This window comes from Chrysemys picta, chromosome 2 (genome assembly GCF_011386835.1).
Source record: "Chrysemys picta bellii isolate R12L10 chromosome 2, ASM1138683v2, whole genome shotgun sequence".
Lineage (NCBI taxonomy): Eukaryota > Metazoa > Chordata > Testudines > Emydidae > Chrysemys > Chrysemys picta.
The window spans coordinates 250703356-250720313 of NC_088792.1; the positions used below are offsets into that span (position 1 = coordinate 250703356).

The 16958-nt window shown below is 40.8% G+C and overlaps 1 protein-coding gene across 7 annotated transcripts in view; it reads left to right on the forward strand.

Moving 5' to 3' along the window:
- The window catches only part of MATN2 (matrilin 2), a 101370-nt gene that overhangs the window by 30396 nt on the left and 54016 nt on the right, over positions 1-16958 (forward strand). For all 7 annotated transcript variants that reach the window (XM_005291635.4, XM_065582161.1, XM_042845083.2 and 4 more), the window contains 2 exons: positions 79-648; positions 10965-11087. In XM_005291635.4, coding sequence (XP_005291692.2) covers positions 79-648; positions 10965-11087 — 693 coding nt within the window. The remainder of the gene's footprint in view (positions 1-78; positions 649-10964; positions 11088-16958) is intronic.

Genomic DNA, 16958 nt, shown 5'->3' on the forward strand with positions numbered 1-16958 from the left:
GAGTCTTTGGGCCAGGCTGATCTGTTTTGTATTTTAGAATTCTAGTCAAATTATCTTTGTTCTTTTTCCCTCTTCCAGAGAATTCTTGCAACCGCAAACGTCTTGATCTCGTCTTCATCATCGACAGCTCGCGCAGTGTACGTCCTTACGACTTTGAAAAAGTGAAGGAATTCATTTTAACCATCTTGCAGTTCCTAGACATCAGTCCTGACATCACCAGAGTAGGCCTCATTCAGTATGGCAGCACAGTCAAACATGAGTTTTCATTGAAGACGTTCAGGAGGAAACATGATGTGGAACGAGCAGTGAAAAGAATGATGCACCTGGCCACTGGCACCATGACTGGGCTGGCTATTCAGTATGCACTGAACATTGCATTTTCAGAATCGGAAGGGGCACGGCCACTGAGCCAGAATGTGCCCAGAATTATCATGATAGTGACAGATGGGAGACCACAGGATCCCGTGGCAGAGGTTGCAGCTAAAGCCCGGAACTCAGGCATCCTGATTTTTGCCATTGGTGTGGGGAGAGTGGATATGAACACCTTGAAGTCCATTGGAAGTGAACCTCATGAAGAGCATGTCTTTTTGGTGGCTAATTTCAGTCAGATTGAAACGCTAACCTCTGCATTCCAGACTAAACTTTGCGGTAAGACAACTATTTGTGGATTTGAAAGCCTGGGTGAAAATATTCAGAGTAAAAAACAAACATGGAAAAAAATCAAAGAAAAATTACCTAAGTTTTGTGGTGCAATATAAAAGCTAAGCAGAAAGCTAACTAAACTAGAAAACATTGGAGCTTAATTCATATAAAATGTATACACCAATAAAGGAAGTTTATCCAAAAGACACTCAGCATAGCAGACATATCTGGGAGGGAGAGAACCAATTCTGTTGTTGGACCTTTTAAAATGTGATTTAATTCCTAGTGGAAATATGCAACGAGTGAAATACACATACCCTTCTTTTACCATTTATTATTTATTATTATTTTAGCAGAATTTACATCCTTTGCTACTTAAATGCCAGATAAGTAATTTGATTTATATTAATTTTTAAATATTTTTCATTTAGTACTGAACTTTAAATTTGTAAGCTTCATGGTTGTCAGATTCTGGGTACAGTCCAAACCAGTGAGGGGTTGTGTAATTGCCTGTCCTGTAATCCTGGGTGCCTTGAATAGCAATGCTGCTGTAGCTCCCTTCTCTGGACACTCCCAGCTATCTTACAAGCATGCACTGAGTGTCTGTGAGATACGTACCTCTGGGTCTGCAACTCTGACTCCAGCAGCCTGCTTGTTACACCCCAGTCTCACATTTGTATCCATCAGATTTTTGGTTACACCTTGCACGATGACCCCAACACCCCACAGTCCTGAATTTTCCCAAAACCACGGGCTCTGCAATGTGCAATCCTTTCCTGGACCAATCAGAGGTTTGTTTGCTCCACTAAAGGGACAAAATGCACAGTTTATCACTTTAACTGGAGTTAATAATCACTTCAATTCAAACAGCACTGAGTGGGTTTAGATTAAAAGTAAAAAGTTTATTACCAAAAGAAGAGAGAATTATAAATGAATTCAAGTACGAAGCATAGAGTTAGAAATGGTTACAAGCAAATAAAAGTGAAAAACACTTCCTAGAGATTAAGATTTAACAAATCTGTAGTCTTAGTTCAAGGTCAGATTCTTACCACACTGCCATCCAGCAAGACACATTACCACCCCTCTGGCCAGGATCTTCCATAAACTCCAGAGAGCTCTGTTCCTTTGAAAGGTAACTTGGGGTTCTTTGCCCCTCTCTTTTATAGTCCAGTGACCTTGTGAAATGGATTCTTCTGAAGGTTTCCCCCTGCCCCCTACACACACAAAGTAAGGTTAATTCAAGCTGTGGGGAAGGAGAAGTGGAATCTGGTGGTGAAGGAAGTTCCATGCTGGTTTCTTCCACCATTGGTGTTTGCAAAAATGCAAATGTTTCTGTTCCTCCCGCTGCAACGCAAATGAATCCTTGCCATGTGATTACCAAATGACTCTGATGACACCTGGCTGGAGGCATCAGCTTGTCTTTATCTTGGAGAAACCTGTTTACCCACTCCCTTCACATTTGTATGGTTCCTTGGGCATTTACAGTACATACACCAGGCAAGAATATTACTGATCAGCATTACTAGTTTTCCAGTGACACGTTACATGACACATATCAGATACAGTTTATGACCTTTATGAACTGGGGTATGCCGAACTGGTCATGCCATTTGAAGCTTACTGCCAGATACCAATGAGCCCCTTGCCCTCTTGCACTGGGCTGCTGTTAGGGTCACAATGATCTCTTGGCTATAATCAAAATACAGAGTTCAGGCAGTATATATAGAACCCTTCCAAATCCTTAAATATTGACAGTGTGCAAAGAAATATCTTTGCACGTGCCTTGATATTAGAAATGAGACATGAAAACTAAGTAGTACTTTTGTTCCATCTGCAGTCCTTTTTGTGTACAAAAACTTATGAACAGCCATTACTGCCGTATTGTTCATTCATGCAATAAAGTTAAAAGTAATCTTTGCTAATGTACACTACTTTGCAATAGGCAAATGGCTTCTGTGATCCTTCCTGGGGGTAACCAGGGTTGTGAGGCACCTCCTTAAAACCTGCCCTTAGCGTGAGAAGTCTTGTCTGTGTCTGCCAGGGGGAAAAGGGAAATAAAAACAACCCAGAAAACTACAGACCAGTTAGTTTAACTTCTGTGCCAGGGAAGATAATGGAGCAAATAATTAAGGAAATCCTCTGCGAACACTTGGAAGGTGGTAAGGTGATAGGGAATAGCCAGCATGGATTTGTAAAGAACAAATCATGTCAAGCCAATCTGATAGCTTTCTTTAATAGGATGACGAGTCTTGTGGATAAAGGAGAAGCGGTGGATGTGGTATACCTAGACTTTAATAAGGCATTTGATACGGTCTCGCATGATATTCTTATCGATAAACTAGGCAAATACAATTTAGATGGGGCTACTATAAGGTGGGTGTATAACTGGCTGGATAACCGTACTCAGAGGGTAATTATTAATGGTTCCCAATCCTGCTGGAAAGGCATAACGAGTGGGGTACCGCAGGGGTCTGTTTTGGGACCGGCGCTGTTCAATATCTTCATCAACGACTTAGATATTGGCATAGAAAGTACGCTTATTAAGTTTGCGGATGATACCAAACTGGGAGGGATTACAACTGCTTTGGAGGATAGCGTCAAAATTCAAAATGATCTGGACAAATTGGAGAAATGATCTGAGGTAAACAGGATGACGTTTAATAAAGACAAATGCAAAGTACTTCACTTAGGAAGGAACAATAGTTTCATACATACAGAATGGGAAGAGACTGTCTAGGAAGGAGTATGGCAGAAAGGGATCTAGGGGTTATAGTGAACCACAAGCTAAATATGAGTCAACAGTGTGATGCTGTTGCAAAAAAAGCAAACATGATTCTGGGATGCATTAACAGGTGTGTTGTGAGCAAGACACGAGAAGTCACTCTTCCACTCTACTCTGCGCTGGTTAGGCCTCAACTGGAGTATTGTGTCCAGTTCTGGGCACCGCATTTCAAGAAAGATGTGGAGAAATTGGAGAGGGTCCAGAGAAGAGCAACAAGAATGATTAAAGGTCTAGAGAACATGACCTATGAAGGAAGGCTGAAAGAACTGGGTTTGTTTAGTTTGGAAAAGAGAAGACTGAGAGGGGACATGATAGCAGTCTTCAGGTATCTAAAAGGGTGTCATAAGGAGGTGGGAGAAAACTTGTTCATCTTAGCCTCTAAGGATAGAGCAAGAAGTAATGGGCTTAAATTGCAGCAAGGGAGGTTTAGGTTGGACATTAGGAAAAAGTTCCTAACTGTCAGGGTGGTTAAACACTGGAATAAATTGCCTGGGGAGATTGTGGAATCTCCATCTCTGGAGATATTTAAGAGTAGGTTAGATAAATGTCTGTCAGGGATGGTCTAGACAGTATTTGGTCCTGCCATGAGGGCAGGGGATTGGACTCTAGGACTGGAAGGGACCTCAAGAGGTCATAGAGTCTATGAATCTCCCCAAATCCATCAGCCACAGGCCAAACAAGCATTCCCTTCTCAGCTCATGCAGGCTTCACAGTCCCTCTGCAGGTAAGCAATAGGTACACTCCAAACCCCAAGCACTCTGAGCGTCCCCCTGAATGTCCAGCCCCTGTGCCACTAGACAGTCACAACATTCACACATCTGCTACTCCCAAAGGAATATTCACACTAGCATATCAGTTTCACCTCCGCATCATGGCTCCACTCAACTCACAGCACTTAGATTTGTTTATACTGAATTTATTTAACAAAGAACAGAGATTCAAGAAGAAGCAAACAGATTTAATAGACACAAATAAAATCATAATATGCTTTCTAGAGCCTGAACTTAACTAACAAGTCATTCTCCTGTCTCATTAAGGATAGCTTGCCCAAAGTTTCTCTGCCAGGGTTAAACAGTCAGACTGGCTGTGATCCTCCATTCATAAGACAGCTGGCAGCCTGCTTCGGCAGCCTGCTCCCAGAGCCTGCCCTTGCTGCAGTCCCAGATATAGTTCATGATGATCCATTGTCTTCAGTTGTAAACAGGGTAACCCCTGCTGCTTGTTTGTTCCTGTAGAGAATCTCCCCCTGTAATATCTTGATTAGCATTTTGTGCACTTGAGTAGTGTTTTGCTCAGGCTGTAAATAGGCGTTCATTGTGAATTATACAATATCCAATTTACATATAGCCGGACAGGTGGATAAGCATGTCCTGCCTGAACAAAACTTGTTTATCACGTTCTGGTGACCAGTCCCAATTCAGACCCAAAGTTATATATATATATATATACAGAGAGAGAGCGAGAGAGATAACATAACATATTAACCCTACATACATTTCTCAATGATTAGGATGATCAGTGATGCAGGCTTTCAATAGACACCTTACATGACACCCGTTGATAAACTATTCTGTAGACCAAAGGGATCCATGTAACCCTATGCAGCCCTGTTCCTTCTGCTAATGGGCACCAAGAGGTCCCTTGGTCACAGTTTTTTATCAGGTAATTACGTATTTAGGCAGGTTTTTAAAAAGTCCTATGACATACCTAATATATTAAGATTATCTGCAGAAGATCTGTTCTAATCCATATGTTAAAATACGTTTTTCTATTTTACTTTACCCTGATGCATAGAGACTGCTTTGGAAGATGTTAATACAAATTAGTGTGTTCAGAATTGTATGGAACCCACGTCCAAGTAGATATGCATCTGCCTCACGTGAGCCATCACAGTTTGTTGTTCTTGCTGGCATTCTCAGGAGAGACTGAATGGATGGGGAGACCAAAATGCCCTCTCACATCTAGAAGTGATCCCCCCAGAATAGGGGTGATGCATATGGGTAGGGCAGTGTGGAGAAGCTACTATTTCCAGAACCACTCCAGATTGTAACAGGACTCCAGTGGAAGCAGTGATATCACAACCTACTGACAGTGAAATTCATCAGATAATATAGCAGAAAAAAATTGTCAAATATATTATCAGCCATGGTAGGGAGTTACATTAAAATAAATAAATAAAAAGTGAATTGACAACCTTAAATTTAAACAGAGTGAACATTAAATAGTACACAACTGTTTTTTTTTAAAGTATTATTATTATTAGTTTAAATTATATGGAGGTGGGGCCAGCACAAGTGTTCTTTACTTTGGTTAGTAACTTACTTCTCAGGGTAGTAGGTGACAAGTAAACAATACAAGCCTTGTTTGTAGTTTGTTTCTAAGTCCTCAGCATACATGCCCTGGGGTACAGCCGCTATCCTTCCAGAGGAAGAGATATGGAGGATGAGCGGGATTGCCTTTGCTTGACAAAAGGCACTTCCTGTGCTCAGGGAATGCCTCCACAGCACTTCTTGGCTCAGGGTTTGAGCAGCTAAGGCTAGTAGTTGAGCCCATGTCTGTTTAATGGTATGTAGATCAGTGGTTCTCAACCAGGGGTACGCGTACCCTTGGGGGTACACAGAGGTCTCCCAGGGAGTTCATCTAGATATTTGCCTAGTTTTACAACAGGCTACATAAAAAGCACTAGCAAAGTCAGTACAAACTAAAATTTCATACAGACAATGACTTGTTTGCACTGTTCTATATACTATACCCTGAAATGTAAGTACAATGTTTATATTCCAAATGATTTATTTTATAATAATATGGTAAAAATAAGAAAGTAAACAAATTTTCAGAAATAGTGTGCTGTGACACTTTCAATTTTTGTCTGATTTTCTAACCAAGTAGGTTTTAAGTGAGGTGTAACTTGGGGGTAGGCAAGACAAATCAGATTCCTGAAAGGGGAACAGTTGTCTGGAAAGGTTGAGAGCCACTGTGGTAGATTATTAGGCCACAGGATGGATAGAGCTGATTGGGAATTTTTTGACAAAACAGGGGAAATTTAGGGGAGATATTCATAACTTGTCATTCTTGCAAGTGGAAGTTGCATAGCTAATGTCTTTTCCAAGGTTTGTTTAATTTAATGTTAAGGGAATTCAGTAGGTTTTGCTATACATCACGGGTCGGCAACCTTTCAGAAGTGGTGTGCCGAGTCTTCATTTATTCACTCTAATTTAAGGTTTCGTGTGCCAGTAATACATTTTAACGTTTTTAGAAGGTCTCTTTCTATAAGTCTATAATATATAACTAAACTATTGTTGTATGTAAAGTAAATAAGGTTTTTAAAATGTTTAAGAAGCTTAATTTAAAATTAAATTAAAATGCAGAGCCCCCCAGACTGGTGGCCAGGACCCGAGCAGTGTGAGTGCCACTGAAAATCAGCTCGCGTGCCGCCTTCGGTACGCGTGCCATAGGTTGCCTACCCCTGCTATACGTTATTAAAATGAAAATCCAGGAGCTGCCACAGGGTGGGTGTGTGTGTGGATAGGAGCAGAGGGGGAGAGAGTGAGTTACCTTGTTTGTTGACTGTAGGCTGTTTTGTTGTTTCACCTGGGGCCCCAAGAGGGGAAGAAACAGCCAAGAGGCCTCAGGTGGAGGGTTAAGCTCTGGCCCACCAGAAAGACATACCCCACAATGCCTGCTGGGGTGGGGGTAATTGGGCTTATGTATGTGCACTCCCCATACAGCTCTACCATGGACAGATCTGTGACAGATACAGGAACTGCCTGGAGAATAGTGATCAGCTAAGTTCCCTGTAAGCTGCGTGGCGGCGCAGCAGCCTATTAGTGCCACGCAGGTGCTCCGGGAACCCGGTTGGGAAAGGGGTACATCTTCCCCGGTCCCCAACCTGCCGTGGCTGGGGCGCCCTCCCCTGGTCCCAACTCTGCTGTGGCCAGAGTGGCCCAGCCCCAGGGTGGCACGGCCGGAGCAGCCCCAGGCACAGCCGGAGTGGCACAGCCCCAGGCGTGGCCGGGGTGGCCCTCCCCTGGCCCGGACCTGCTGGGGCTGGGGGAGAGGTGCCTATCCTGCAGCCCCAGCCCAGAGTTGCCACTGCGGGGTGAGGCGCCTCTCCCTCCAGCCCAGGTGCTGCTGCGGGGAGAGAGAGCTTGGGGGGAGAGGCGCTTTCAGCAATTGAGACTGGGTCAAAATTCATGGGGCAATCAGGATGCTGCATTACCATCCCCATGTATTACTGCCTCCCCATGGCTTCCAGTGCAGCCTGTTAGGACTGCATGCAAACACACATGCTAATACAGACTGGTCAAGAATTCAACAGCCACCTCCACCCATTCCTGGCATATTTCTGGACTGCATACGAACCTCCAGCTATATTTCAGATAAATGTTTTCATAACTTGTGGGCTACATGGGCTACATTTAGCTTAAATGGACTACATTTGTAAGTGGACTACATTCCACTTCCCGCCCCCTCATACGGTTCACTGTTTACATGAGGCTTGTTAAACCATTGGGGAGAAGTGGAGCGGCACAGTAACAGGGAAGGCAGTATAAGGTACATATTTTTAACATCCCTCCACATCATAGCAAGAATGTGTGGACTTCTATTAAAACTTTTTAAAAATGCTTGTTCCACTGTTTCTACTCCCTGGTGTCCATTTTATATTCCAAAGGGTGGGGCGGGTTCCTAAGCTGCTAGCGTGCAATCTGCCATTAGCCACAGCTATCTGTGACTGTAATAACTTTTGCATTGGTTCATAATCCAGAAATCCTTCCCATTACTATATTAATAAAAACACAGATGGAGCTAGAAACCTACCAGGCTCTGGGACAACTTCTGCCTCTTCCATTTCTGTTGCCAGTTCCATCGCAGGCTACTTCTCTGGGGAGACATCAAAAAGCTCCTCCGAGTAAAGACCCAGGATGTGCTGCAGCTGCTCCAGCAGCAAAGCCTCCTTCAGGACTGGTTTCAGGAACAGTCATTTTGGTAGCATCATCTGGTCCTATACTGGATTCAGGGGTGAGAAGGTCGCCATCCTGGCTGACCAGGCTGTCATGAAGCTCTGGTGGCTCTGTGCTTGGTGCAGTATGCAGCACCTGGTCAAACCCCTCATAAAAGAGGCTGGATGAGGGCAAGTTCCCAGATGTGCGGTTCTCATCCTGGCTTTCTGATAGTCGGTCTTGAGCCACTTAATCCTCTCCCTGCACTGGACATGTGTCTGGTGAATCCCCAATGCTGCCAGCTTCTTCACTATTTCCTGGGATGCATGGTCATTCCTGGAACTCTTGCTAAAATTTAACATTTTGCTCACCTTGCACCAGAGATTCACCAAAATCTGGCTGTGCTCCTGTGATCAGGAAGCAGCGCTGTTGGCAAAAGACTTCTGGTTGGTGGCCATTGCAAACACAGGAGAAGGTTCAATGTGTCTGCAGCTCTGTGGTCAGAATAAAATGAAAGGGTTAAACACTGAGCTACTGTACTTGAACAAAGAGGGTTGCTTCCATTTCCTGGGCATCAACTGGCTATAGAGAGGATAAAGAACACCGGCTCATGGAATTGTGAGATAGCATTGTGAGACTCTCAGGTCCCAAGTCTGGGGGACCCAGGACCGAGCTGTATCACAATGCAAAAGATGGAGTTCAGGCCTGAGCTGCCATGGGGCCGGACTCGAATCTTCCACCCACTGCAGGGTCCTGGGGGCCAGTACCCAGGCCTGAGTCAGACAGAACTGTGTTAGGTGGAAGTGGGGTTTGCGCTTGAGCCTGAGTCTAAACCTAGGCTTACATTTCAGTGTAGTCATACCCACAGGCAACCTTAATTCTAGTATTTCCTGACTTCTGAGTACTTGAATGTTCTTGCAACTTGGATGTTCTTCTAAGGTAGTGTGTGTTTTTTTGATGTAATAGTCTATAAATACAGCTTGTGCTGCATTTGCTCACTTTGTAAATGGAAGATTCCCTAATGTCTGGGACATTAAAATGACTTCATTTTCTGCTTAGCAATTGGCAGATTTAAAAGTTTTTTTTTGTCATAATAAGATAGTATTTAATTATTATGGCTAGTGGCATACAGCCAGCAGGAGACTTGTGTTTGGAGAAGCATCAGAGAGTTTACGTTTCACTTTCAGAAGAGTATTAATGCAAAAGAAAAAGACAAGGAGTTCCTTCCAGCAGATCCTTATCCACATAAATGAAAGCACTTGAAAAGTTGTAGTTGTAGTACAGCAGATGATATTATGATCCAAACATTTTAATAAGAGGGTTAGAAATAGTGTTGGTTTGTACATTGGTTGTGAATTCATAATGCTGGAGACTGTTCCAAAGACTAGATGCAGGGTATGTGTTTCTCAACCACGTTTTTTCTTTAAAAGTACCACACTCACCACACGCTGAGCTGTTTCTCTGGTTTCTGTTGGGGCCATTAGAAAAATATGGCAGTTAAATGTATATAGTCCATAAATTTAGAGGTTCATCCACCTAGTACAATGAAGACCCCTTAAATTCTTAGCTGGCTACTGCACAAAGTATTCTTATCTGTAACTAGGTATTCACTGGGAAGGGTTTCACCATATGTGACTGAAGTGACATCTAAGCAATGTTCAAGTGGAAAGTAAAGATTGTAGGGGATTCTTAATCCCCAGAGTCAGTCTGATCTAGAAAGCAAAAGCCCAATAAAACAGCAATGAACACTACAGAGCTAGCCCTAACTGCTTTCTTTCCTTCTTCCTTTCCCACTCTTTTGCATTTTGCTACTTTTAACTTGCAATTTAATTTGGTGAGAAAGTAAAAAATATTTTTTTTAATTCAGAAAGGCTGTTATTCTGCTTTTCCTGGGGAAAAAAATACTAGTGCTCAGTTTTTGTGTATTGGACTACAGGTGAATGGGCCTCAGTTTAATCTAGCTGCATGCTTATATGACATTCAGCACTGTATTACCTGAATAGTGCAAGTTTCCTCATCAGTTTGTCTGCTACTCATTCTATTTCATTAGTCTGATGTAGGGTTATTTTCTTCGTTCAACAGACATATAATTAAATACTCCATAGAAGTGAATGTATTTAAAGTCATTTTATTTCTCGAACTAGCTTAACGTGATATATTTGTTTTATTGGACTCTATATCTCTTTAAAATCCACAGTATTCAACATTTTAAGATATCTGACTTACTGTGTATGAAAATAACTCTTCTATAATTTGTGTTTTATTTATATTAACTCCATGTAAAATTTTAACTGTTAAGGTAGAAAACTTGCACATGGGTAACTCCATTTACAAAAACGTAATATAAATTTCAACAAGGCACAGAAATACCTTAAGTACAAAATATTTTCAGGCATAAATATATATACTCCTTATTATGGCTTTGTTGTATGTTTCACAATAACACATGGAGATTTAAGATTTCTGTGTTTGTCTCAGCTGTTGAAAATTAATTTTAGAACCTCTAGATTTTTATAGTATCCTTAACAAGCAATTTATTTTCACTTTAGTTATAGTCACCATTAACTGATCATGGTAATGACTGATGTTTCTTTTTTCAGTGCCCCATGTGTGCAGTATAACTGAGCATGGTTGTGATCACTTCTGTATTAACACCCCTGGCTCCTACATGTGCAAATGTAAACAGGGATACATTCTGAACGCTGACCAGAAGACTTGCAGCAGTAAGTTATCTTTTCTAACTTTTTTTTTTCTTTTTCCCATGACACATGCAAACTCTCTCACCTTCAACGAGGGGAAAAAAGAGGACTCAAGTGAGCATAAAACCATTAGAGGTCTCCAAAACAAATTAGATGGGGCAAAGTTTTGCCTCTTTTTTTGGTAAATGGAAAAACTCTTGTGAGCCCTTCCAAAGCCTGTCAGCTTTAAGTTAATTTTTAAAAACTGTAGCATTGTACTGCAACAAAGTGATATGGTATTTATATTTGTTGGTGTATGAAAGCCAGAGGTCTTGGAAAGAACCAAGACAGGAAACAATCATTTCCATACCAGCTCTAACCAACAATCCATCTCGTCCAGTATCCTGTCTCAGGTCATAGCCAGTACCAGATAGTATGGGAAGGTGCAATAAACCCCTCGAGGGACAATGATGAAATAACTTGAGGGGAAGATTCTTCCTAACCCCATCTAAATCATGAGGTTTTATATCCTTTCAATAAACTGTTTAATTCTTCTTATCTAACATAATTGTGGATGTTCTTGTTATTCACATAAAGGGCTAATATATTTTTTAAATCTAAGCAACTAGCCTCCATGATGCTGTATAGCACTGGTTCCCAAACTTGTTCCGCTGCTTGTGCAGGGAAAGCCCCTGATGGGCCGGGCCGGTTCGTGTACCGGCCGCGGTTCACTGCTCCAGGCCAATGAGAGCTGCTGGAAGCGGCGCGGGCCGAGGGACATACTGGCCGCCGCTTCCAGCAGCTCCCATTGGCCTGGAGCAGCGAACCGCGGCCACTGGGAGCCGCGATCGGCTGAACCTGCGGACGCGGCAAGTACACGAACCGGCCCGGCCCGCCAGGGGCTTTCCCTGCACAAGTAGCGGAACAAGTTTGGGAACCACTGCTCTATAGATAGTAATGAGTTCCACTGGTTAATTATGCTTTGTATAAACAGTATTTATTTTTATCAGTTTTACATTTGTTGTCTTTCATTGTAATTGAATATCAAATTGTTCTTATATTATGTGAGAGGGAAGTGCCTAATTTACCTTCTCTGTACCATCCATCCATTTTAAATATCTCTATCATGTTTATTATGTGTGGTACCACACACTATGCGCGAGGCACATGTTCACTCTTAAACATCTCCATATTAAATGAAACAGTCCCAGTCACTCCAGCCTTTCCTCATATAGAAGTCTGTCAATGCCTTCTATATCTGCTATCTATCTTCTAAGAGAGGGGGATCAGAATTGATTAAAGTACTCCAGGTGAGGGTACCAATTATATAAAGATAATAATATATTATTTTGACCCATTCTTTGTGCACCCTATCATTTTGTTTGCTTTTTTGACTACGCTTTCACAATGAGATTTCATCTGTGGGGTCTCCCCTTCACTGTAACAAAACTTTAAGAATAATACTTTTTACTTCTACAACTTCTTCCATCCAAGACTCTCAAATTACTTTGCAAATATAATAAACTAAACTTCACAATACACCCATGTACACTTGTATGTATTACTTCTCCTGCGCTCTCATGTTACACATGGGGAAATTGAAACTTATAAGTTACTTGTTCAAGCTCATGCAGCATATAGGTATTGAATCCAGATCTATTGACTCCTATTCTTGTGCTTATCCCATTCTTCCTTTTGATGAAAATCAATTCCAAAATGTAGTTTAAATTACTCTGCTCTCCCAGTTTCCCTGCCTCAAAAAAGAAGATTAGAAAAGGAAGTCTTCTGAGACTTGCTAATTTTTTTGTCATGATCACATAAATTATCTATTCTCTCACTCCTTCCACAGCTCATCATTTTCACAGAACAAATGTATTTTTGAAGAAATATTCCCTCTTCCCCGGCTTTCTAGAATAGATCATGGTTCCTGAAAACTAGTTGAAATTCAGCATTTTTATTTTATTTTCTCTCACTTTCACACTGCTATTCCCCCTCTCAAAAAATTGAACCTGATAACTGAATTTAATTGCTATTCATTTTTGGATAAGATCCTTTCTTTATTAGCTCTTGCTGTTTTCTATTATGTTATATGCTTATGTATCGCCAGGAACTCAACTGGAATTGCAGATTCTGGGCTCTATGGGTATGTCTGTACAGCATTTTGGAGCGAGCCTCCTAGCCCTGATCGACAGAATTGGGCTAGCGGGGCTCGCCCTAGCATTCTAATAATAGCCATGTAGACAGCCCTTTAAAGTTGCATTGTGAGTCTTCCTTGGCCAAGTCTGTTGACCCAGGTGAGAGGCTTATTCCAGAATGCTGTGTAGACATATACCCTACTCTGCTTTCAATCTTTAGTGGGACTTCAAAGTTGTCAGTTGGAGTTCTGTGTGTGAATCACTAAGGGGAGCATCGCACAATGGCCTTTAATGTGTTAGCATTTCCACTGCTGTTTCTGCAATAGCATTCTTTAGAGCCCGATTTCTCCTCATCCTGTTCTTCCTTCCTCCAGCTGTGATTCAAAATATGCAAGATTACATTTTATATTATTCTCCCATACTTTGTCTTAAATATGTGTTTTCTTGTTTTTCCATATTTGCTTGCTTGCATGAATGCATTCATTCATCCATCCATCCGTCAGTCAGATGACACTTGGTTCCAGTTAGCTAACCTCAAAAGTGAAATGAATTATGTAGTCTGCTCTCAGGATACTCCCTACTGGACATATTTTTACATCACCAAACAGTTTGAGGCAAACAGCACCATACGTGCTGGAGAGATCAAGTACGGAAAGAGAAGATGTGTTGTACATCTGGTGTTAAGTGCATTGATAGAGTTGTGTTTGGGAAGCTTATACAGACCTTGACCTAGCTATTGCTGTTGGCCTCTGATTTTCACAAGCACACAGAGACAAAAACACATTCCCTACCTGACCTTTGTGCAAAATAAACCTCTGTCATGTTTACATTTAGGGCAATACATTATCAACATGAACCAGATGTATTTATCTAAGTTTATAAGTTTAGTTTTCCATTCTTTCCTGCATAGTTTCCTTATTTAGATATTTTAACACCTTTTTTAAATTAACAAATGAGAAGTGGTGAATAGTTATGTTAGGAGAAGAGGATTCAAACAGCAGCTGGCATATTTCAGAAGAACTGATCGTTTGTTTTCTTTATTGTGTGCCATTTTCCTGTGAGAATGCAGCAGATTGGTGACTCTTACTGTTAAGACCCCTTAAATTAATTGCAGTCAGCAAGGTTTTACTGACTTTAATGCAGACTGGAAAAGATGGTAGTTCCCTTGTATGTATGGATGTCTTTTTGACTCCTGTATTTGATACATTTCATCATGAAATTGTTAAATTAACATACAGTTTTCACAGAATAATTTCCCATTAGAAAGAAGGACCCATCTCCTGCATGTAGATCTTAAATTATCAATTTAAGCAAAAATAGCCAGCCATTTCTCAGAGGACTTGTTTATATGGCGAGTTACTGCACGTCTAACCAGGATGTAAATTTACAGCATACCAGCTAGCCACACAGTAATGTTCCATGTGGACAGTGTACAAGGCAGTGAAATTCTGGAGTGCGGCTTGGCATACTACACTTTCAAATAGTTGTACATCAAGCCTCACTCTGAGATTTTACTCCACTGTAGCAGGGTCCATACAGGACATTACTGTGCAGCAAGCTGGTGTGCTGTAGATTCACAACCCGGCTTGCCACTCAGTGACTTGCCATCTAGACAAACCCAGAGGATTAGGGGAAAATGCATTCTTTTGCCCATATAAAAAATTCTTACAATTATTTTGTTGACTAGTGTCTGTATAGAGGATGAGAGCCTACTACTGTTACCATTTACTTGGTTAGTTCAAGTGCCAGAGGTCTGTTCTGAAGATCGAAAGGTTCCGAGCCTGCTGATTTAAACCATGTGGGAGTCAATATTCTTCCATGTAATAGAATTTCTGTTTTTTTTTAAAACCTAGAAAATTGTACATAAAAACTACATTAAAAGAATAATATGTTTGCAAATTCAAGCCCTCAAAATTAAGAAAATGCCAGTATTAAGGTTTCCTGTGCAATGATTTCCATTTGTAATATGGGAAAACAATACCACATTTCTCACAAGGATGCTGTGAAGATAAATTGATTGTTTGTCAAGCACTCAGATAGTATAATGATGAGTGCCATAGAAAAGCCCATGAGGAAATTAATCATTCTATCTTCAGAGTAAGGTTTGGATAGTTTGCAGTAAATAAGGCATTGGGACCACATGCTGAACAATGAGGATAAAATAAAATATTGAATAGCTAGCTGTTCAGTGAGTACCATGCATCCCATGAAGTGAATAAGGCAGGATCTTGTGGAAAGAAAGTTTGTGATCATGTAATTAAAGACTGTCTCATAGTTAGTCTTGGAAGAACTAGCTTTTTATCGGTAAATGTCGATAAATGTCTATTTCACCATACACACACAAACAGACGGAAAAATATTTCCATCGATGATAACTGAAATTTACAGATAGGCAAAGTAAGAAAAATGCTGCTTGAGACCTTATTAGAGTTTGATTTAAGGCTGTTTACTTTTTGACATGTGATGTTAACAGTTTGTGTTTTAATAGTTTAAAAGCTTTAACTTTTAAAATCTCAACATCTACTGTCATTAAATAAATATTGTCTGACCTCCCCCCACATAACTTTGTGCAACTGTGAAAATTTAAATACATAAAAAATAATTTTTAAAAATGCTTAAAAATAAACATCAATATTATCTGTTGAAATTATACAAAAATAAAAAAAATTTCTGCCAACCTACTCAGAATGCATATACACAAGAGGTCTGAATTACAGTTCCACATGCATTCTTAATTCTGGCACTTCCTAACTTTTGAGTGCTTCATTCTGCAACTCTAACAGTCTTTTAATGTAGTTTTTATATAAGATCACTTAAACTCTGGCCTCCTGGAATTACATTTTCATATAACATAAAGCATTGGATTTCTCTTCTTAAACTGAATACAAACACATTCTGAAGTGGTAAGTAGAATGTTTCTTGTAATAAATGCAGAAAGTATTAGACGAAATCATTCTTTGCAGAGTGACAATATTGAATTTCTGTTTTGTCGATATTTGTGAGTTTTATAAAACTGATGATGAAGTACAGTTTACCGTAAGATATTCCCACAGCAAATCCAAGGCATCAGGGTTCTGAGTCACAATGCTGCACTCCAAGTTATTCAGAACCTCATGGCAATAATGGGGATAAAACCCGGTATGTCATCCTGCTACAGAAGCTCAGATCACTTCAACAAAGGATAGCCGCTGTCACCAGCATAATGTCTAGGACAGCCATTGGGCTGTTCTGATTAGTAAGCGTACACATGTACAAGTTAATTAGAATACAAACTATTAGCTTCTTTACTCAGGGAAACTTTATCTAAAACAAACGGGAGTTTTGCCTGAGTAAGGAATGCAGGACTGAGCTCTGTAAAACAAATTCTCAAAGAAACTTAAATCCGTGGATTAGTGCATGAGAATGGAGGTTCTTGTAAAACAGCACAAGCTTTAAAGAATACATGGTGTGTTGGTGTGTATTTAGTAGGAATATAGTGGGATCACTGTAGTACATCAACCCTTTTCAGATAGTTTGCAGTAAATAAGCCATACAGTACATGGTAGCATGCCTAATGTACCACAACTCAAAGGCAAGCATAAATGGTGCATGAGCTGCTGGACCCTATGGGCTCCAGCTCCTGGTGGGTTCACTGCAATGCATGGCTCAAACAAAAATATGATTGACAAGGGGTGGCAGAATAGGTCACAAATACGCTAGGTATGCTAGCTTCAACAGTTACAATGAAACGACAAGAGTAGTCCCTTGGCTCCTAGGGGACATCCAAAAGAAGATATGGGTT